A 22,056-nucleotide genomic window follows, 5' to 3' on the forward strand; every position below is an offset into this window, starting at 1 on the left:
GGCCATGCCAGATAGCTGGGCCGACGTTGAGGATCATCCCGGTCTGTGGCCCTCGATGACAAGCCCCTATCCTATGTTTCGACCAATCCAAGCCAGGCAACACGAGAATCAGCTGTATTGCTTTGCATCAAGCCTGAGCAGTTGAACCTACAAGCTTAAACTTCATCGTTCTGACGACCTCGACTGGCTTGTTCCGAGATCATGTTATTCTGCTCAGTGCTGTGGCGAAGAGGTTCACAAGTATCGCGTTATCCCAGTTCCTGCATCGACCATTCAGCTGGTCGGTGCCTGACAGTCCTTTACTACAATTCACACCACGTTCGGACTATTGCCACCGAACCATTTAGTAGGTTTTCAACCTATTTACTGGGCTTCAATCTGGGCGCTGTGGATATAGCTCGTACACGACTACCTCAATGACCTCGTGAAGCTGATCGATGCCGGGAGGAGTCGCTTGCATGTTGTGGCTGTTGCGATGCAGTTGCCGACAAGCGTAACATACGACCCTGGCTGGGTATTGAGTTCACGACGCATCAGTTGACTTCTGAAATGTATATACCCTCAGCTTGCAGCGACACAAGCCTCGGTAGTACAATGAATAGGTCTTATTATCACCGCGGATGTGTTCTTTGTCACTGAAGATATGCCTCGAGAGAAACGACCTTCCGCTCCACCATCTGGCAGTATACCACCAAGAAGTATTGCACCAAAGCCTGCTCTAAGCGACACCCAGCTTGACCGTCGTCACAGCACCCGGAAGGCAGTATCACGAACTCCGTCTCTCTCAAGGCATTCAGCAGCAAGTTCCGAAGAGGGAAGCCGCACTTGCGGTGTTCCTGGATGCAATACACGCAACTGCGCGTTGGCTACGCATCTGAACTATGGGAGACAGCGGCGACATGCTCTTCTCCATAGCGAAGCTGATCTTGACTCTAACAGGTCCAGATCTGGATATCCGAGAGAAGCTACCTTGTCGCTGACACTCCAGCCGGATATAGAGGAAGAGCTCGAACTACCAGTAGAGGACACCGCGACACAGGACTTCCGAAAGCTTCTTGTGCAATTCTTTACCGAGCATTTCGATCGACTAATGCTCATCTACCGTCCACAACGAAAAGACCCTGCAGTCAGACAAGTCGCCTATCGCCTAATGCTTCATAACCAGGTCTATTGCCTGACGCTTGTAGCTCAAGCACACATTAGTAACATCAAGGATGACCATCCGCACTTGAAGCCTGTGGCTGATGGCTTGACGGACCTCATCTACACGAGGCTACTGAAGGTAACCCGAGAGGAGATCGAGTCTTTCGATATTGAGAATATCGACGTGCTGCTTTTGGCGATTGTTGCGCTTTGCGAGTACGACCTGATGTTGGACCGGTATGAGTCCCTTCGCTCGCATCAAATTGGCATGAGCGCACTGGTGGCTAGATGCGGTGGCATTCATAATCTTGGCATGTCGCTTCCGTTCGTACAACGTATGGATCGTTTTCTAGCCTTGCGACTCAACCACATACCGCAATTCTCTCCACCTGAATTGCCGCACCCCAGCGTTGTCATGCGACAATCAACAGATAACCTCGTATATGGCTCGGCATTACATCAGAGGTCCAATAACCTTTCCAAGGGAGTCCTGTCGCTGTGCTCAGATGCAGCACAGCTGCTCAGCCTCATGGATGAGCTGAACGTCACTTTTGAACCAAGCCAGCTCCCGGATGTTCTCAACCCCAAGCTGGAATATTTCTACTTCCTCCGAGAGGACATTGATGTCCGCCATGCAGTCCTCAACCAGCAATGCAACCTCACCAGTACCATGGGCAACAAAGATCTTCTCGTGCTTACGACGACAAAACTGGTGATATACTACATTGGATCCGCCAATTACCTTCCCATGGTTACAGATCAGCTATCTTCAAGGCTTTGGAATTTGCTTATATCACCTCCATTGGTAAGCTCGCAGTTTCCATCAAGAGTGCGACCACTTGAGCGTAGTGACAGTGATCAAGCAAATGTTCCTATGATCGACTTATCTGATTGGGTTGACGATATGCCAATGCTGCTGTGGCTGCTGTTTGCTTCCGCTTTGACAAGCTGCGGAGCGTACAGTTTGAGTTTTGTTGGCCACATCACTTCCGGGCCCAGGTCACTGGAAGCATCGAGGTCGAGCAGTGTCCCTCCTCGACCTTCGCAATTGCCCACGGACTCAAGGGCATCGTCATATAACAAGGAGACGATCGCCTCGCCATCTTCGCCTCGTCGCCATCGGTATTTACCGAGTTTCCTTCTACATGTCGCAGAGCATCTAGTCGGCGAAAGACCGCTGTCAGCCACCACTGACTGGGACGAGGCAGTCACGGATATCTTGGAGAGTTTCGTCTGGGCAGGAGATCGACTGAGCACAGAGTATGAAAGCATCATAGGGCAAATCCACGAGATCGCTCTCAAACGAGACGCAGACGACCCATAAAATCACCCATGTTATGTGAGCCTTGATGTTCAGGTTCAAGGTTCGGTGGACGGCATCTCGGTGTTAGAGATGCGTTTGAAAACCGAAAAATTGAATAGAGTTGTGTTAGTGAATAGGAGGAGATAAAACTATACATACTCGTCACCCCGGTCCGTTCCTCGATCACGAGCCTTGGTACATGACTCGATGGTTGTGGCTCGACCTTGCGTTCACGTGACCAGCTTACTCTGCAATAGCGCGCAATCGTTATCCGGTCTGCAATGTCATGTGGTGTGCGCCCCTGCCAAGGCTGAACCTGCCATGGACATTCAGGAGGGAGCAGCGACCTCCACGGACATCCCGCGAGACCAGCAGCCGGCCAATATGGGACATACCTCTTGTACAGACACAGCCGCACGATCTCGTTGATTGCCCGAAAGCAGAAGATCAAAGAAAACACATTTCAAAAGGCCAAGAATCATTGGCAGTACAGCCGGGGTCGACAGCTGTCATGCCAGATCACGTAGCACGAAAACCGAAATTCAATACCTGTCAGACGCCGATCCCCTATATTAATCCTGGCACTGTTCACGAATGATCTACGGTGCCAATCAGACGACAGGGATACCCCAGCGTTGCTTCTGAGTGGTCAGCGGCACTTGCAGTCCACAAGCCCGACGCTCAGAGGTGCAGCACATGTTCGTTGGTAGAGCTATTGCAAGTAGCTTACAAGGAAATGGTTGCACAAACTCTGCAAAAACCGAAATCTTACCACGTCAAGCACGGTGGTGCAGCTAGTGCTGCAGATCCAGTTTTTATTATTGCCCATGTTCAATCTTAGGATCTAGACCGACATGATTCTGATGCGAACAGGTGAGCAAGTATTTGGTCGAAATTTCGTGATCGTACTGGCTAATGCTAATGGGCGCCCGACAAGCGTCATGTCAATCGTACTGACACGATACCGAGTTTGAACACCAACTTGATGGCGTGCTCAAATTTGTGTTCTTTCGCCCGGTTTGCTCAATGGTTCCGGCGAGGCTGCTCATGTAGGATGCAAGGTGCACAGTTTCATGTCTGTAGCAAGTGAGATAGAGGAGCGCCAATGGTTAGGCTCACTTCATAATGCGCCCTCTGAGCCGATACCTTTCTTGAACCTTGCAAATTCGGGTCTCAGAGTCGTACACGAGAGGCGGTCGATATAGCAAGACTTTTCTGCCATCGGTCAGACAGTCTTCAACTCGATTAACCATGACGATTCCACATGGTTGAAACGAATGAAGAAACTCTGAGAATAGGAGCTGTCCGATTGGCACCCCGCTCAGACTCGAAAATGGTCAGTGGTCCTTGTGACCTTGGTGCTCATTGTGGTGACCGCCAGCTGAGAGAAAGAAACTCGCGATTGACGAAACTACCTTAGGTTTGTGTACTGACTTCGAGAACAATATCACAGCGCTTCTGTGACCACCCTGTTTGTCATTTGAGCTGACCACCGCGAGACGTTTGCTTTCAAGATGTATGCAAGGTGGTGCGCTTGGTTCGGGTTGCTAGAAGTTTTGTCGACTTACCTAGTGACGAGACTTGAGGTGCAGGTGCGTGTCTGCCGAATTGATTGACATCGATCCTTCTTGATACGGCATTGAACAATTGTATGCTTCATCTTGCATTGCTAGGCTGACCCACGCGACGTCAAACGTTGGGAGCACGATCCGTGTCAGTGAGATAGAGATTGATGAGGATGTGGAGGCTGCGTCTAAGTTTCGTAGACCTCACGTCGCGATGTCCTTGGCCGTGAGGCTGAGTTCTTATCCACTTACCACGCTGATCCTCGCTGAAGCCAGCGTCGTCTGCTGCTATTGGTTAGACTCTTCTCACGAATCAGCAACCTCACTAGCTCGTGCTAGCGCTGCGACTCGGTATCGATTGCATTATTTGTTTTCATTCGGGCAATAACTTATCTGGTCTGTTTTCATATATGACGAGTTCGTGCTCTTCATCCACGTGAGTTGCTATGAGTATCGAAGTGCTCTCCATAAGGAAACTTATACTAGAGTATAGTTCATGATGTGCGAAGGCTCATGTCTGAGAAGTCTAACAAGATAGTCTGCGGCTTGTGATTTGATGTTCCTGGCGAACTATTATTGATTGCATTCTACTCGTAAGCCCCATGCTAAATGCCGACTATGTCAACAGAGGCATCAAATTGAGAAGCACTTTTCGAAATGATCTCACAAGCTCTCCAACCTTCTTCTCAAGCTCGATTCTCAGAATCGTCCACAGCAAGTAGCCCAACGTCGCTATCGCTCTTTCCAAACAAAGTACTCGTTCATATCTTGTTGAAAGTCTTCGTGCTCGCACACTTTTAGTCCGTGACCTTATTCGCTTCGACTCCCGAGGCCAGCTCTGAAAAGCGCAAATATAAGCTCTGCACTATACGTAAAGTGTTACAGCGATCTTTTCGCCAAGGACTGCCAAAGAGACTCCCATAGCGGCAGGAACACTGTCGTTTCGTCACTAGGAATCATCCTAGTTAAGCTGATGCAGTGCCGAACATCAATGTAGATCTTAGGGTCGACTCATCGAATAAGCTTGCATGTTCTGTGCTTTCCTGCGACTGCCACGCCCACTTAACCATCATGGAAAATAACGACACCGTGCTGTGCTAGGCATTGCAGATCATGGCGTGCAGCTGTTCTCGAAGCACGAAGTCTTCAGATTTTGCATGAGTTTGGCTGCTTGCAAACCTCTCTATCAGCACGTTTGTCCCAGCGACAACGACCAGCAAGACTCCACAAGCACGGCACGAAGCCTATTCGTCTGCCACCTTCGCTTAATACCTGGTGCGAATCTTCTTCCACCCTGGACTCGCTTCTACGCCTGATTCTGATAAGCGATTGCAGCCAGATCAGAATCCCGAACTATCGAGGACTTCCTTCTACGGCCACTGCAGTGGCGTCTGAGGCCTGATCCTCACGCTTTCCGTTGCTTTGTCTTGACCTAGCGCTTCACTCGTGCTGCATGGTTATTGGCTACATTTCCACAAGGCTAACGTTCATTACTCTTTAGTTCTGTTCTTGTATGTGATTTGCCGGCGCAAGAATTTGGGCTTATGCCGCAGCATCCATCAACGACGGGTCTCCACATGCTGGATCATACGGCGTTTTCATCCCTGTCAAGCCGATTGGTGCCTGAACATCAAAGAACTTCAGATGAACCAGGCTAAAAGTTCATGGACAAGCCACGCGAACAGACTGCCCTCGGCTAATGATGTCGCAGTCATCTCACTCGGACGCACTTTCAGAATCTTGTGAAGCGATGGAGTTTGCCGAATCGACGTCTGCACCTCACACCAACTCTTTCTCGTACACTGAAGTTCGATTCTTTCCCTGGACGAAAGCTGACTAGCTTCGTCTTCTGTCCTCGCGCAGGAGATGTATCCGGAGGTCAGACTCAGGCTCTACCAAATAGCTACTCCGCTGTGGAGCTGTGGATTCTGCGTTTGCGGATTCATCGTGAGTAGTCTTGCCAAATTTGTATTTCTGCCCTCGAAGCGGCCGATCTTCTACTGTACGTTTAACATCCAGACACATGGGTCCAATCCTCAGGCACGAACTCCAGCGGATGTCATTCTGCCAGTTGATGATCTTTCAGCTACTTTGGTGATCTATCGGTTACTCAAGTGATGCCCACCAATTGTGATCTAGACTTTGTTGGACAACCTTCTACCGCCACGATTCTCTAGGACCCCATGGTTCGATCACATTGGCTGCAGACTTGATTGCTTCCTGGCTTCTCTTCGTCTGCCGTTGCTCAGACCGCATCCATTCGCAGCGGCCCGCAGAGCCTGAGGTCCCAGTATTACCGTAATCATCACATCGCAATTATTTCAGCTACTATTTGCTTTTCGACGACTGGGGTGTCACAGCTGTCGGTATCGTCGATCAATCTCCTATGTTCCTGAGTTGACGCTGGGAAATATTGGAAACCGGCTTAGTCCAAAAGGGTTCGCGAGAATATACTTGAACCATGTGTGCCGCAACCGCGATGAAGCTCGAGGACATAAATTCTTTTGCTACAGAGAGCCTTACAATGTCCGAATCTGGTAGCGAACAAAACAAGCAAGAGAAGAAGAGGTGAGTAGGTGTACGTGCGTGGGATTGTGACCATATTAATGCCTGGCTCATCAGGGAATATAACAGAAATGCTCAGCGCGTTTTTCGTAAGTCACTAAAAGCTTCTTCTGTTTACGAATGGGCCAATGTACCTTAGGCAAATCTGCTAACACCCTTGTAGGGCAAAGGCGGAAAGAACATCTCACGAAACTCGAAGCTGCTCAGAAGGAGGCAAGTAACCTACAAGGCGAAGAGCTTGAACGTCTTCGTCGTGAGAACGTCGCGCTTGCTCAAGAGAATGAGTCTTTACGCGCCGCATATGGTTCGTCCGCAAGCTCTCCAGGGCCTTCGATCAGCTCGGGCGACTTGAAGAGCTCACCGTCGGGCTACCTGCCATATGGTCCTCCCTCGGCATTCCTAGAAGCGGCAGCGGTCGCCTCACTCAGTCCTGATGCTGCTCTGGTACCGTCAGTGCCAGATCCTACCAGCTTGGTCGTGGTGGTGCCGAACAACATCCGCGAGATCCGCCGAAGCCTGCATCAATTGTTCACGCCCATAATCAACATCCCTATCATATCCGATCCTCAGGCACACCTCACAGCGCTCGCCAGCCTTGCACCGGCTTTGCCGTATTCCTTGAAGCCAACGCAACTCCAATTGACAACACCGCACCATGCTTATATTGATCTAATCCCTTCACCAACACTGCGAGATCAACTTATAGCAATTGGACCAGCGAACTGCAATACGTTCCTGATGGAGGTCTGCACGATAGCCTGCGATATTGAGGACAATGGACAAATGACGATATGGGGAGAAGACTGGCTTAACGAAATTTCCTGGGAGTTTTCTGCGGCGGTCCTCGAGCGCTGGGGAGGATGGCTTCTCACGAATGAATGGGGCCAGAGGGCGAACTTTTGGCGACGGCAAAGAGGACATCCAACGCTTGCGGGGTATGACTGAGAATGTCAAACACTAATGGTCTGCTATCTCAGCATGCAGAATAGCTTTCCTGTGGGATTCCAGTCGCGGTCCAATACTCATCCTGGCGCCGCCCCCTGCAGGACTCAGGCATCTACTTTCGACGGTCATGGTCCGGGTCATGTTGTTTTGGCTATTCTTGAGAGGATAGTTTCTTAATCTGCTATTTGCAACCCTTCGGGCGATAGTGCTGGTCATTGTCGGTTGCGGTGGGGTCAGGCAGCGCCTGTACAACATACGCGCTGTGCCATAGCGACAAAAGTTTCGAACAGAGGTCCAGTATTCGGTGGAGGGTGCATTCGGTCGGAAAGGTATTTGTAGTCAGCGAGAGCCGGCGCAAACTATGGTATTTCAGCATTTTTCAGTTCAGAACCACGTCAAAAATGCCGACCCCTTCTGTATTGCCTCACAAGATTTCCGTGCCGCTCTCGGTGTTTGCGACTCGCAGGCCTCAGCACGGCATGCGACCCTCTCGATCTTCTTCATCCACGAAGACGCAGACATCGACAACCTGATGGCAATGCCGTGAGGACAAAGTCGAAGATTTACAGGCTGCGCCGGCTCCTAACGCAGGCAGGAGATGTTGGCGCTTAGGTCGAGAGTTTTACGTACATCGACCCCTCTACTGCACAAATCATCTTGAACTACATCCAATCAACACCATCTTCAACATATATTGTGTCTGGGGTCGAGACGAACTAATTCAGGAAGCGATAGAAAGGGTTCGATGACGCTTGCACACGACAGGGCGGCATGGCGCAAGTTGGCTCAAGAGCGCAGTGCAATGCGAGCCGAATACCGGGCCAAACCAGCATGGCGTGTTCGTCGATGGTCAAATCAGACACAGCTCGAAGACGATACACAGCTGCTAGTCCCCCTTTGTCCGAGCGGCGCGTGTACAAGAATGATGCTGGCAAGCTCCGGCGTCGTCACAACAGGATCGAGGAACCCGGCATGCCAATGCGTGGTGCCACCATGCGCGCTCTCTCCGGCGCTGCAAGGATTGTTCGAGTACCGATCTTCGGGTGGACAGGTGATGAGTCTCGATCAAAGTAATGCATATGTTAATCTCTAGAAACTGAAGACATCGTATGATCATGGTGTGATCAATCTGAATAGGCCGGGTCCGATGCGTTGTCCAGCTCAGGCTGTATGCCCCTGTTATTGACAAAACCTAATCGAGATTGTTCCTGCTAAGCATTCTTTACCGAAGCTAGCGCGATGGAGTGCCGTAAGCTCCACATTCGTTCCTGCACCGCCTCTTTCAAACACTGGGCACATCTCAGCTTCGGAGACCTCATCCTACCGGTAGTAAGATCTTGCCACGCGGCTCTTGCTGAAACACACCCTACATCGAGCCTGCTCGGCTTTCAGGTTTACCATCTTCGCACAAGATCAGCGTGATCTTCGACTTTCATCCGCCTGCACGATCTCTCCAGGTCTCAGCGCAAGTATTCACCACAAATCGAAACTCGAAAATTCGATCGACCTCACGGCCAACTTCACGCACAAACGCTCAGATGTCCGGCTTCGGCGCACCAGGTGGCAGAGCCCAGACCTTCAAGCCAACTCCTCCCGAGAGAGGTTCATTTCCCCTCGACCATGATGCAGAATGCAAGCACCTGATATCATCCTACCTGAAATGTCTCAAAGGTCAGAGAGGTACCAATACCGACGAATGCCGGCAGTTGGCACGGGGATACCTGGACTGTCGGATGGACAAGGGATTGATGGCACGAGATGAGTGGGACAATCTGGGCCTTGTGTTTGAGAAGACAGAAGATGGCAAGAAGGTTACAGAGGATAGTAGGAATCCTACAACCTGAGGAGGTTACACAACTTGGCGATTCAGCATTCTCAGAGCGTGAGGACAAACTCAGCCCCGATGCGCAGGCTCCAATACATCTACCCGAAAGCCACAAAGATTGTCCCTCGATCATTCAATTACAGCTGCAGCATGCTTGCGCCGGACGTGTAATTGCCTACAGGCACACACACACACACTGACGCTTCAACGCTCGCATGTCGACACAGATTGATGTCAAAGCAGCCCTTATCTGGATCCGGGTACCTGCAGTCAACCAGCGTAGCAGTTTCAAGCACAAACCTGGAATCATCGAGCGATTATGTTGTCGACCGAGGCGCGCCAGGTCCTGGAGGGGACTGCGTTAACCATCCATATGCTAACAGCTGAAGTCCGATATGCAAGAGATGGAGTGTATGATACACGAATGAAAATTGAGTCATCGATTTATCCCCTTACATGGTATGCCTTCAGTCATATCGCAGATTTGATGTGCTAACCTGCTTGCAACTCTGCCACTTCCTGCATTGTGGTTGTGGTGGCGCCAGGATAAACAGCCACGTTTATGTCTTTGCTGAGAAGGCCAATCGTTCTATTCCGAGAACCAGAGGACGCGGTGAGGCAGAGTTCTTGAAGCATAAGCAAACAACGCTGTGTGCGGACACAGTTTCTCATACGATCAATTATCGAAATATGCATAACTCAAGTTTGATGCCTGCGTTTGGAGTCGAGGTTTGCCTCAAATGGGTGACCAACGAAACTACTGAACAGACTATACCTAGAGCTCAGATACTGAAATGAGTTGGTTGAACTATTGACAGCTTGATAGAAAATGAGTAATCGAATCAACGATTTATATGGTCGAGCTTTAGCGAAGGCAAGGACATGCATTGAGAATATCGACGACAGATCACAAATCAAACTGTTAAAGTTCGACGCGGTTCGTTCGCTGTGGACTGCCGCTCCTTCGTGACTACGGCACTATCGAGACTCGCTGCACGTCAGTTCAGCAAAGCACAAATTGAAAGCTGGATTTAGAGGTCACGTGGTGCTGAGAGCGAAGATTGAGGCCACTAGAATATCCAGATCAAGCTATTGTGGTGCATGTTAACCAGGGCGGCAGTTGCAACTACAGCACTTAGGACAAGGAGACAGATACTAGCACAATCTTGTCAGGGCGCTCAACGATGCCCCTACTTGAGTCCGAACGCAACCTCTCCAATAACCCACAGCAACACAAGCGCAGAAGTTGACCGCCAGACCACCTAGAACTGATGCAAGTGCGTTGCAAATGTCTGAACAAGCATCCTATCGTTCTTGGAATCTGCCTACCACCCCTCCACAACATACTCGCACATCGATGAGAGGTCATTTTTGCTACGAAGAGCTCTTTTCCCACCACTATTAGAGACAGAGCTTCAGGATACTACAACAATGGGTCACCGCAGCATGACGAGGTTGACAGCTAAAGTGTGGCCGATAAAGAATCGGACATCGAGATCGAAAGCTTCAGTTTGTGGTGACTGGTCCAAGGTTGATCACGTCTGTTCTGGGCTTTCAGAAGCAGGAGTTTCCGCTTTATGTGTCCTTGACTCAGGTCTCTTCACAACCATACTGGCCAATTTGCCATGGCACTGAGCATGGGAAGTAGCTTGACTCAGTGGTACCTGAGTGAGGCTATCTTGCTTTACGGTGGAGATGAGGCGTAACGTAGAACGAAACTTATATGAAACGAAGTACCATCCTTGGATCCCAGCTTATGAACGCGATCTCCCTCTACCTCTCCCTCTCCCTCTTCCTTGCCCTCTAGACTTCGGCGTCCCTCTACTCGTCAAGGCTTCGGGTAGCTCTTTCACAATACCCTCGCCCTGTCGCCAGATCACGCCGTTGCCCCCTTTCACGTCAACGACAGTGTTCCAGTATTTCATTGGCACGAGCTTATCGCTCTGTGCTTGTGCTTGGCCTGCTTTGCTCTTCGGCGCTTTATGTTTTCCTCCATTGCCCTTGACTTTCATGTCGGCGATTTGCTTGGCGGTGTCACCGACCGATGATGGAGCGTCTGCCTGCTGGTCGTCTGGCTGTGCTTCTGGCGTTGCCTCGACAGCTGTGTCGGAGGTTCTATCTTCCAACTTTGTGTCATTATCATTCACAGCAAAAGCACCATCGACACCCTCGGTGAGTATGACTCCATTCTCACTTTTCCACCACAACATCTCAACTCCAATCTTCTTAATGTCCTCAAGGCACCTCTTCAGATCAATGTAGATAAGCAGCTGTGCATCGTTTCTCATCCCACTGATCACCTTGTCACTCTTTCCTACATTACCGTCTTCTTCCCCATGTTCCGTGATTCCAATCTCAGCCAGTGATGGTCCCGACGCGAAGTGGACGTGGTTCCGTCCCATTCGTTTCAGACCACCAGACCGCAGGATGAGCGGCCATGCGCCGTAGAATGTGCCGTGGACGCAGGTGGTTGGGATACTGGAAGCATCGTCGAGAGTGATGGGCGTGAGGAGGGATGTATCAGATGCGATGGTCTGGATGCTGTGTCCTTGGGTTGCACGGATCTGGAACTCTGATATTTGTGGAGGTGGTTGCGTGTTGCGGTAGTGAGATATTGCTCGGGCTGTCTCTGTGTCTGACTGTGTTTCGGAAGAGGTGGATGCTGATGCTTGTGGTTCTGATTCTGTTGGTACTGCCTGGTCGTGCTGCTGTTCCTCGTTATCGACTAATTCTCCGACCGTGGTAGATGGCTGGTCCTGCACCTCAACGTTTCCAGCGCCGGCATCGACATTCGCCGCTGGTCCACCAGTCCTTCCAAAGCCCATAGCCTTCGCCTTCTCGCTCACAGCCTTCGCATCCTTCGTAGACTGCATCAAATTCCTCTTCATACCCTGCACATTGCCACCCGCCTGACCAATACTCTCCTTGCCAACCCACCGCACAGCAAATCGCTTCTTCTCATTCTCCTCCACGACTTCCCAGATCTCCTCAATCGTAGGCGGAGGGTTGACTCCGTTTCTGGAGCTCAGACCCTTCCATGCTAGCAGATGATCAAGTTTAACCCAGCCGTCATTCGTGATGGGCACGCCTTCATTGACGGCTTGATGGCGAAGAAGTCGTGAAAGAGCCTTTGAGATCATGACTGTCCGTGATTGTGATGATCGTGGTCCTCGGCCTCGCTCGCCTTTTCTGGAGCGGGAGGGTGTGTCGTCTGGGCCTGTCGTGCGTCCCATATTGAGTAGACGAAGATGTTGAGGAATGGTGATTAGTAGTCTCGTAAAAATTTCTTGAACTCTACCAAGGGCAAATTTATGCGTTGGTGGAAAAACTATTGTCATGCGGGTGGCATTTGACGTCCCCGAGGAACTGGCGAAGGGACCTAGATGTTGGAAGTGAACTGTCGGGAGGAAAGTGCAGAGGTAACAGCGTCACTGAAAATGGTGATGGGAAGAAATCAGATTTGTATAGAAGTAACAGTCTATTCCGAAGCAGTGACTCAGCGCAAACGACGATCGAGTCACCAAATGATGTTATGACGCGCGACCCTCGTGGGTGGATGGCTGCCTAGCGACGAGCAGGAGCCGTACAAGTACTGTTATGAGCACGAACAGGCAGTATTTAGAGAAGCCGACAACAATGCATACGAAAATCACAAAAAAGGCCGATAAGGTTAGAAGTTGTACAACGAAAGCATTGATATTGAGGGGCTTGCTCGGGGCAGATATCGTGCCAACACATGACCTGCTCCTACATTACAGCCTTGACATGGGACAACAGCAATCTCAAGGTAATTGAGAATATATACAAGTCAGATCCTCCTCCGCCAACTTGGACATCCCATATCGACAACGACGATTAATATAGCGACAAATGTAAAGAAATTCGTCTCCGCTAACGACAGGCCTGGGTATTGGATGGGCCACAAATCCAGTTCCAGTATAGCTCGCCATGAACGCCTTACACGCTGGAATCTGAACGTAGCTATTTAGAAATTTTGTGCAATGCCACCTTGCTGGGGAAAGGTTGGTGCGCGCTCGATGCGAGTGTTGCGTCTTGCTTGAACATCTCTTATCACGGGCTGATCGTTTTGTGATCCGTATGTACCATCACCGTATGGTCCGTGGCCCGGCTGCACTTCATTGTAGATGTTGTAGGGCACTTCTTCTTGATAGTATGGTCGTGGCATATCGGGAACGTCTGACGACGCTTCGGATGGTGCGACTCCGCGTCCGGAGTAGGCGGATGATGCATTCGAGGTTCCTCTGTGTATGCTGCTGACTGCTTGGCTGTCCCTGTTTCGTGCTCCTCCTGCAATAGCAGCCCCGCCTATTGCTGCTCCACCAACGGCACCAGCTGTAGCCGCATCAGGATAGCCAGGGACCAGAGGATCTTGCGACATGCCGTCGGAGCCACCAGTTGACGGCGAAGGCTGCATGCCATAGCCACTTTGACTGCCACCATCAGACATACCACTTGCACCGTTCAGACCGGGAACGCGGCTATTCGAACCGAGAGTGGTCGACGCCTTGCGATTCGAAGCAGTGGTCGCTCCCCAACCACGATAGCCAGAATCGTCGTTACCTTCGGAGCCACCATCAGTGTATACAGCTGCACCAACCGGTAGACTGGGGTCATTGTTCGGGTTGAAGCCGTATTCGGCCATTTCATTCTTGCGCAGCTCTTCGGCATTTTTCTTCGCTTTCCTCCTTCGCCAGAACCACAGTCCAAATATAATCAGGCCTACAACTGCAGCAATGGGAATAATGACCGCAATGGCTATCGTCGCGGCGCTACTCAAGCCTTTAGACGAGCCATCCCCTGAACCAGAGGCGCTGAGAGCTGATCGTGTCGAAGAGGGGGCAGAAGAGGTCTCGGACCGGGTAGAAGCATCCGAGGCAGTAGGTGTTATCGTGACAGGAGATTGTGTAGAGTAGATCGTTGTGGCGATCACAGGAGTTTCAGTGGCGGGATCTCCTGTCGGCGGCTGCGTAACTACTGATGTGACTTCTGTTACGACGGTTGTTGGTATTGGAGCTGGTGTTGTGGTAGGTGCAACATATGTTGTGGAAGGCTCGGCAGAGATAATCGACGTAGAAGGAGGTAATGTAGTAGTGGAAGGAATGGGCGTCGTGGTTGTTGGTGCTGCTGAAGAAGTTTCCGACGAGGTCGAAGGCGTGGTCGTCGCCACAGTGGTTGAGAGTGCCGTATCAGTTGCTGTATCCGCCGTTGTGGTTTCTACTGTTTGTTTGTTAGGTTCGGCAGGCTGCAGTAGGACCGTGGAAAGTATTTACCTGACGACATGGCGACTACTTGGACCCGTAGGTCAATCTACAGCTAGCCGTGGATTTCCTCCAGCACTTGCAGAGCAACGACAGCAGCCCGAAGTATAATAGAGTGATGTCTCGTGGTCGGCGTGATCAGATGAGCCTCTCTGGCTGCCCAGTTGAGGTAGAAAAGGGCCGCTCGTCCTTGTTTCGAATCGTGACCAAGTTGAAACAGAGACAGTCGCTTGGGTGGTTGACGCGTGATCGGCTGAACTGTACTGGATCGCTCGGAATCGCAAACGGTTTACAGATAGGCGCTGGCTATTCGAACTTTTGATGGTACTCAAGCAAATGAGACCATAGGCGACAAGAAGTGGAAGCAGAAAAGGAATATGCAACTGATTACAAGAGAGTGTGGGATGTCATGAGAGAACACGGAAGGTGTGTAAGGCGATAGTCCCCTCAGAGAATCCCGAACAAGAGAAATGTGTGAAACTGCTCAGCGAGCGACCCGACTTCCCAGCAGCAGATGAGAGACGGACATGGACAAGGAGGATGGAAATTGATTGCAACGTCCCAAATGCCGCTATTCCCACAGAGGCTGGCGAAGGGTATTAACCTTTGGTAGCGTCAACTTAGCTGACAGCTCTGAGCCATCTTGGCCACACAAATCAGCCAATTCTCCGGCTACCAATCCAGAGCTGAACCGAGGCGTGACTTTAGCGGGCAGTGGCTATCAATAGCTCTCTTGTCTTGCCAATTGAGCCTGACAATTCTCTGCTACCAGGCATAACCCCGTCGATCATGATATCTACACTCTGTATTCTGAACAATACCGTAGCAGCAACACCATTATCGGTCAATTTATCTCTCCTTCGCCACCGGTATTGACGTCTGCTCTACAGTAGGCTACATATGCTCTGATGGAAGGACGTTAATACCCCACGACGTTTTGGGGCGTGCCCGTTTTTGGTATGGCTTGTGGCGTCAGTACCCAGAGCTGGAGCACCTCGTGTCGGACTCGATGCGGCGTAAGATTTGATGGTTGCTCCTGAGGCCTTACTGGCTCACCGTACCATCTATCGAACTACGTCGGGGATTTATGTATCGCGTGCACGCTCTCAGTTTGTTGCTGTCTCTGCACATGCCTCTTATTACCACTTCGCAGCTCGCCAGTCACAAGAATAACCGTTCTATACATGCCTCGGACTACGATGTCCTTCAGTTATTTGACTGCTCGTCAGAGTCGATGGCCCTTCCTGTTGGTATCTGCCCTCATCAGTATACTCATCCTCGTTCAATTACAAACCCGATTTGTCCCTTGCGGATTTCGTCTAGTACTTCCCAGCTGTCTACTTTTGCTGGCAAGGAGACAATCACAGATACAACTTGCTTGTACTCACCAAAGCGCGTTTGTCTCACACACCTTTAAGCCGGAAGGTGGACAACCGCCACGATACCTGGTCGAGGCTCTTATCCAGCCCATCATTACGCTTGGTTCATCCTCTTACACCGGATACGACTTATATAATGTTCTGTATAAATAAGTTAACTGTCACATGACTGACACCCGTATGCTTGGTGAGATGCCGGACGGGCGATACAGGATTGGGTCATGGAAGGTAGGTCGCCAGGGATATACTTAGGGCATGGTTTTCCGGCTGACACCCTGAAACTTCTTGACGACATTCCTTCTCAATACTCTGCACCATTGTGTGCACCTCTGGGGTCATGTCTGCCAGCAGCGTTGTTTCACAGGAATATAGGAAACAGCGAGTTTGCCTTCAGCTCATACAGAACTATCCAGGACGTACCAGCTGCATGTTTAACCTAAATACGGATGGGTAATCGGAAACGGTGCTACAAGAATCACGAGGGCACAGCAGCACGGGACAGACAAACAAGGTATGTACCTCATCCTGCTTTTTTACAGTGGCAAAACTACAGAATAAACCCTCCGGGATCGTCCCTAGCCAAAGGAGCAATGCTTAACAAACAACTGACCATCAGGTGGTGTTTTACACTCCTCTCTCGGTGCAACACGATCTTCGCCCACCCCACAGCGTCAGAACCCGTTTCTCCATGGTGTTTTAGACTTCTCTTCTTAATATCGGTGGGCAGATGTGTTCAGCCGGACAGCTAGGCCCTACACCATTCACGGAAGACAGTGATGCCTACCAGACGGCCCCGTCAAAGCATAGTTGGTCTTGCCCAGGCGTCTGGGAAATGACGGTGCGATGCTGATGCTTGAGACCGGCGCATATCCTCTGGCCCCAGGCTGACAGTGATTATGTCTCTCTCTTATGAGGTGCTTGTATCTTTGTCCAGTCAGACATTCAGCGCATGGCGCATTTGTCCTAACCAGGGCTTCAAATCTCTCTTTTTCTTTCACAAAAATCGCTCGTGCTTGTTACCACAATCGCTCCTTTCCACCCGCGTCGCTTCTCCCTTCTTGTCACGATCGCTCTACCCACTCAACACGGTCACCACGTCCTACTACCTAAACACGGCCTCCTTCCATCTCACCCTATCCATTCTCGAGGCGGCCGCCGATGATTACTGACCCCTTGCTGCCGGACGTTCAAAGCTGTCAAGCATGTGCCAGTGCTGGCCAGCTTCGCAGCTGGCTTTGCTTTACTTCGCGCAGCTACAAAGCAAAGCTGGTCCTCACCCAGCTTTGTTCAGCTTTGGAAAGCTGGGCGGGGTCGCTATCGCCCCCTAACTAGGCTAGCGTTTACCAGTATTAGTAAGGATAAGGCACGATTTCGAGGGCTCGACGAGGCTGATAGGCTAGCGATGATGAGGCTAGCTGTGTACACAAAGCAAAGCAAAGCAAAGCAAAGCAAAGCTGACAATTTCCCCAGCTTCGAAGCCAGCTTTGCTGCGAAGCTGGCCAGCACTGGATGGGCACATGGCATGTGCCCATCATCATTGGTCGCTTGCCCTGCTCAACCAGTCAGTCGTATCTACCTCTCTTAGCCAGTCGCACCTACCTCCTTAGCCGTCCCTCCTTCCTCCTGGGCCGGTCGTGCCGTCCTTGGCAAGAACGCTAACGATCGCGCCTTCTCCCAGACCACAGTGGTGTACCTTCCCTACAATCACTGAGTCCATCGTGCCTCTCCAACACCAGCACGTGGCTGTGCCTTCCGCGAGCTAGCTAGTCACTCCTCCCTCCTAACATGCCGTAGCTCCTTGCCAATAGTCATAACAGTCGTGCCTCCCCCTTCCGCCTACAATGTACATACCCTACAGCCAATGACTTTGCGTGCCTTCCACATAACCGAACTTGCCTTCCTCGTGTCAGATCGGGTCAGTACCTTCCGTATCGCAAGCACCTCGAACGTGCCTACCCTACCACCAATGGCTCGGTCGTACCTTCTCAAGCTGCAGACACCAGTTTTGAAAGGCAGATGCGACCCGTCACAGGTCTTGGGTGCACTTTCCTTTTCACGCTCCTCGTACCTTCCTTCCGATGGGCCGTGACAGCGGGTTGTACTCCCCTTCCAGTGGGATGCACATTTGCCTTGGACTTACTGAATCTGCCGCACCTGCTGTCGAAGGGTCGCCACTGCGTCGACAGTCCAAGCTGAGACAGATGCGGTCGGAACGATAGGACGAGGAGGCTACCACAAGTGCAAAAACGGCCATGCTATTTGTTAGGCGGGAAATAAAATTAAGCTGTATATGTCATTAGTAGCAGTAAAAGTGTGGAATGAGGTTCAGAAAAGCTCTGTTTGAATGGTTTCAGCCCTACCCACTCCCTATGTTATCTGGTCGTCTGGACCTTCAGGCAGATCTCAGAGCTCCCTCCCATGGCCGTCACAATATTTAAGATATGTCTACAAAATCGTATGCTTTTCGATGGCTGCGCCGAGCCTCGTTGAAGAAGAAGCTGCGTGAATATGCTGCGCCGCTCTATGATCCCCCCGGTCATACCTCTATAGACATTACATGTTGTGGATGGTTTGTGCTTGTGTAATTGATCGCAGATCAAGGCTGAGGCAAAGGCCTGATTTCCTTCTCCCTCTGAATTGATGTTATCTCAACGTTGGTGTCGCAGCGCCATCACCTCTCATATCCCACTTAGGTTTCAATGCGGCGAACATATCATCTCTTGTGCCTGCGACCTCCTTCGGTATGCGGCTGACACGGTAGGCTCCATTCCTAATGTTCGCCAACTGCATCTGAGAGATGTTGGACCTGCCACTCCTCACACTGCCTGCGTCGGACATGCTATCTCCTGGTTCTTTGAAGCGTCGAGGTGGTGCGAAGTCGAGGGCTGTGAAGGTACTTGACTTTCGGAGGGCGTGACTAGAAGAAGTTAGCAGAGCTCGGAAGGGAGAATTGCGCAGTTACTCACGGGCTAGGCACACTAGCGAGGTCATCAAAAGATGAATTTAACGGTACATGAGGTCGTACACTAGGGGAGTATGGCCTCAGTCCACCTCGCATACTGTCTGGTGTTCCTGACCTTTGGTTCTTGAATATTTGTGGGGGAGCAAAGTCGATAGCATTTGGCAGGAAGTCGTCGTCTTTCAGCTTGTGAGGCGTTGGAAGGGTCATCAGTGGTTTAGGAGGTGGCTGCTTCTTCTTAGGAGGCATCCGTTGGCGTGGACCCATTTGGCCAGACATGGTTGACTGTGCTCGAGGCCCTGGTGAGTGATAAACGTGGCTGCCGTGGGAGAAGGCTCGGTGTCGTGTATCGGAGCGTATCGATGGGCCACGAGAGTGAGCATGTTCATAATATCCGTAGTCGAAGTCATCGTACTGCTCTGAGCCATCATAGTAGTTGGTTTGTCGGTTGGCTTGACCCTGCTTGCCACTATCATCGAAGTATTCCTTGTAGAATGACCTAATTCGATTGGCACGTTGTTCTGGATTCTCAGATGGGTCATCGTGTGGTAGAGGGCGTGCGCCCAACATCGAGCCTCTTGCGTATCCCACGTAGTCTTGGTATTCGTCGTACACGTCATCGTCATAGTAATCGGACGCATCGTCGGCGTACTCTGCGGGTGGCTGTTGGCGTTGATGGTGTTGAACATTGACTGTGGGCACCGGCGGCTTATCGTTGGCGTCGAAGGCTTGCTGATTGTCCTTGGCTGGGTCACGCTTGCTCTGAGTCCGTTGAGGAAATTGCGATTGCGAAGCAGCGTCCATTTCGTTAGACGATGTCTCGATGACCGGTATGGTTGGTTCTGGCGCGGTATTGTAGTGCATAGCATTGTGAGTGTCTGCAAGCTCGGCGATAGCATGATCTGTCTGTTTCGACTCGTAGAGGCTACTTGATCGTTTCGTGTTCGGGGGCTCATTGCGCACCACAGCGGTAGGCAGTTCGCGAGGCTCATCCGCTGGTGGAGTCACCTGGACCTCTGTCTCTGAGACTATCAGGCCAGGCTGTTCATCCTTCTTGTTCTCTTGTTGCTTCTCACCGCCTTTGATGAACTTGCCTAGGTAGTTGTTGCTTGCTCGGAGGGCGGCTGTATTGCTCCCGGTGCTGAGGGTCGAATTCCTGTCAGTTCCTTGCGGAAATGGTGCCAAGAACCCTGATTGTGTCCTGTCGGCAGCAGGCAGAGGTCTTCTAACTGAGGGAGTCTCGGAGTGCTCCCGTGTAGGCGGAAGCCGAGGTAGCAGATCGGTCTTAGAGTCGGAATTCATGGTGCCTGTCCTGTGGCGTGTCGAGCCAGTGAAGGTGGATGAGCCATCTCCACGGCTCAAGCTCGAAGGGGAACGGACAGATCCATCATCAGGAACGAAGGTTGTGGCCCGATACTTGTCATCACCATTGTTGAGGTTCCTCGACAGACTATGCAGAGACTCTCGTGATTGCTGGACTTCAGGGGGCAGTAGATATGGGTTTGCTGTGCCCAGGTCTACCGAGATACCGCGGTCTTTTCGTAGGGTGTTCCTGACATCGGCCATGCTCATCTCGGGCGCTTGACCTTTCGGCCCGTTCTTCTTCTTGTGAGCGATGCCACTCTCGTCGACACCAAAGTCGAGCGATTTGTACTTGTCGTTCGCCTCTTCGACCTTTGTTATCCTTTGTCGTCTTCTCCAGATGACAAACATTATGATGGCAATGATGACAACCGGAACCACTACTCCTATCGCGATCGGCGTTGCATCGGAGCCACCAGAGCTGCCTTTAGAACCCGAGTCATCGCTAGATGCTCTTTTCTGTATGCTTCCAAAGTCGGGCGTCAGGCTTCTGATCCTCATCTCCGGTATGGGTGCAGGTCTGTCAAAAAGGTCTCTGTTCCGCAGGACGGGTTCGGTCTGTCTGAACATGTCCATACTGGCGGATAGATATTTGAACGTGGTTTTTCCTCCCTTTGCAATCCTTGCTTGCTCTGTTTCTCAAAACATCACGTGGAGTTATATCTTGAATGTTGTCGATTGAAGTGAACGGTGGTCTGGGCTTCCGAGAGAAATGCTGGGGTCTCAGCTGGTAAGAAGGGAGGGGCTATTGTTATTAAGGAGCGACTATGGTAAGTTGAATGTACAAAAGAATGGCAGAGACGAAAGCGTCTCGAGTTGGTGCAGCTTTCGAGGAGATGCTGAGGGCACGACGCTTCTCGAGGACCGTTAAGGCACGGAGAGGTAGAAGAGGCGGCAAGCCTCATCCAAGCTTGAATGCGTTCTGGCCGTAGACACTTGGCATGCAGGTCACAGATCCAGTCTTGCAGATTTAGGATGCCCGAACCACTCAGAAAGAGGGAGGGAGACGCAGGTACCCTCGCCCCATCGTGCAGTCATGCAGAGATTTAGGGGAAGGTGGAGGCGGTGGATGGCAGTTAGACTTGCGCTTTAACCGATTAGCGACTGCCTAAAGGTTGTCTTGCCCACAACCAAGTAAGCTACGAGCGCCGACTGGCCGGTGCCTGCAAATGGTAAGATTGAGTTACATGGGTGTTTGATCTATCATTATTTTCTCTGCTTCAGAGTTCACAAAGATATTCTTTCATCGTTTTTTGCCCAACTTGAGAAGAGTCTTGTAGAGATAATTCTGCAGACATTGCTACAGTGTGCACAATCGATGGTTACCGATACACAGAGGTCGCGATCGAGATTAAAATGCTCTATGTAGAACTTCTGCATGAGCACCCATCCTTCTCGATGCCAAATCAGTCGTCTTATCCACACGTGCTCTCGAGAGATCCTTGTCCCGCCGGTGCACGCAAGCGTGGTTGCCATCCTGTGGCTCTGTCTCACCAAAGATGTGCTAGACACGTGAGCGTGTGAGTAGCTACTGTAATCATCAATTTCCGAATCTACCGCGTGTGCGATGTCATTCATCTCGAACATGGCTTTGTCCTCCCTCGACATGCGTGTTTATCTTGACCCTTCCTGTGGAACAGAGTGTGGCGTCCTTCTAGTTGGCCTCTAGTGGGTGAGGCGCGCCGTAGCCGTTTGAAATGCCACCACACCTTGACTTTATTTACGCCTCTT

General features: G+C 51.1%; 6 protein-coding genes across 6 annotated transcripts; 3 read left to right on the plus strand and 3 right to left on the minus strand.

Moving 5' to 3' along the window:
• Positions 1-594: 594 nt before the first annotated feature.
• Positions 595-2,467, plus strand: PMZ80_001067 (uncharacterized protein; the record flags this gene model as incomplete). The annotated part of the gene is made up of 2 exons (XM_064869515.1): positions 595-602; positions 946-2,467. 2 exons carry the CDS (start codon positions 595-597, stop codon positions 2,465-2,467), a joined length of 1,530 nt encoding a protein of 509 aa, XP_064735012.1.
• A 4,023-nt stretch (positions 2,468-6,490) lies between these two features.
• PMZ80_001068 (uncharacterized protein) lies at positions 6,491-7,521 on the plus strand (the record flags this gene model as incomplete). The annotated part of the gene is made up of 3 exons (XM_064869516.1): positions 6,491-6,579; positions 6,634-6,665; positions 6,740-7,521. The coding sequence occupies 3 exons, from the start codon at positions 6,491-6,493 to the stop codon at positions 7,519-7,521; spliced, it is 903 nt and encodes a 300-aa protein (XP_064735013.1).
• Positions 7,522-9,059: 1,538 nt separating this feature from the next.
• Positions 9,060-9,365, plus strand: COX19 (Cytochrome c oxidase assembly protein cox19; the record flags this gene model as incomplete). Its single annotated transcript, XM_064869517.1, has 1 exon — positions 9,060-9,365. One exon carries the CDS (start codon positions 9,060-9,062, stop codon positions 9,363-9,365), a length of 306 nt encoding a protein of 101 aa, XP_064735014.1.
• A 1,735-nt stretch (positions 9,366-11,100) lies between these two features.
• On the minus strand, positions 11,101-12,579 carry TPT1 (tRNA 2'-phosphotransferase; the record flags this gene model as incomplete). The annotated part of the gene is made up of 1 exon (XM_064869518.1): positions 11,101-12,579. One exon carries the CDS (start codon positions 12,577-12,579, stop codon positions 11,101-11,103), a length of 1,479 nt encoding a protein of 492 aa, XP_064735015.1.
• A 752-nt stretch (positions 12,580-13,331) lies between these two features.
• On the minus strand, positions 13,332-14,647 carry PMZ80_001071 (uncharacterized protein; the record flags this gene model as incomplete). The annotated part of the gene is made up of 2 exons (XM_064869519.1): positions 13,332-14,584; positions 14,638-14,647. The coding sequence occupies 2 exons, from the start codon at positions 14,645-14,647 to the stop codon at positions 13,332-13,334; spliced, it is 1,263 nt and encodes a 420-aa protein (XP_064735016.1).
• A 4,000-nt stretch (positions 14,648-18,647) lies between these two features.
• Positions 18,648-20,901, minus strand: PMZ80_001072 (uncharacterized protein; the record flags this gene model as incomplete). The annotated part of the gene is made up of 2 exons (XM_064869520.1): positions 18,648-18,921; positions 18,971-20,901. The coding sequence occupies 2 exons, from the start codon at positions 20,899-20,901 to the stop codon at positions 18,648-18,650; spliced, it is 2,205 nt and encodes a 734-aa protein (XP_064735017.1).
• Between the last annotated feature and the right edge of the window lie 1,155 nt (positions 20,902-22,056).

The sequence above is a fragment of the Knufia obscura genome, assembly GCF_036327395.1.
Source record: "Knufia obscura strain CCFEE 5817 isolate CBS 148926 chromosome Unknown scaffold_1, whole genome shotgun sequence".
Taxonomy (NCBI): domain Eukaryota; kingdom Fungi; phylum Ascomycota; class Eurotiomycetes; order Chaetothyriales; family Trichomeriaceae; genus Knufia; species Knufia obscura.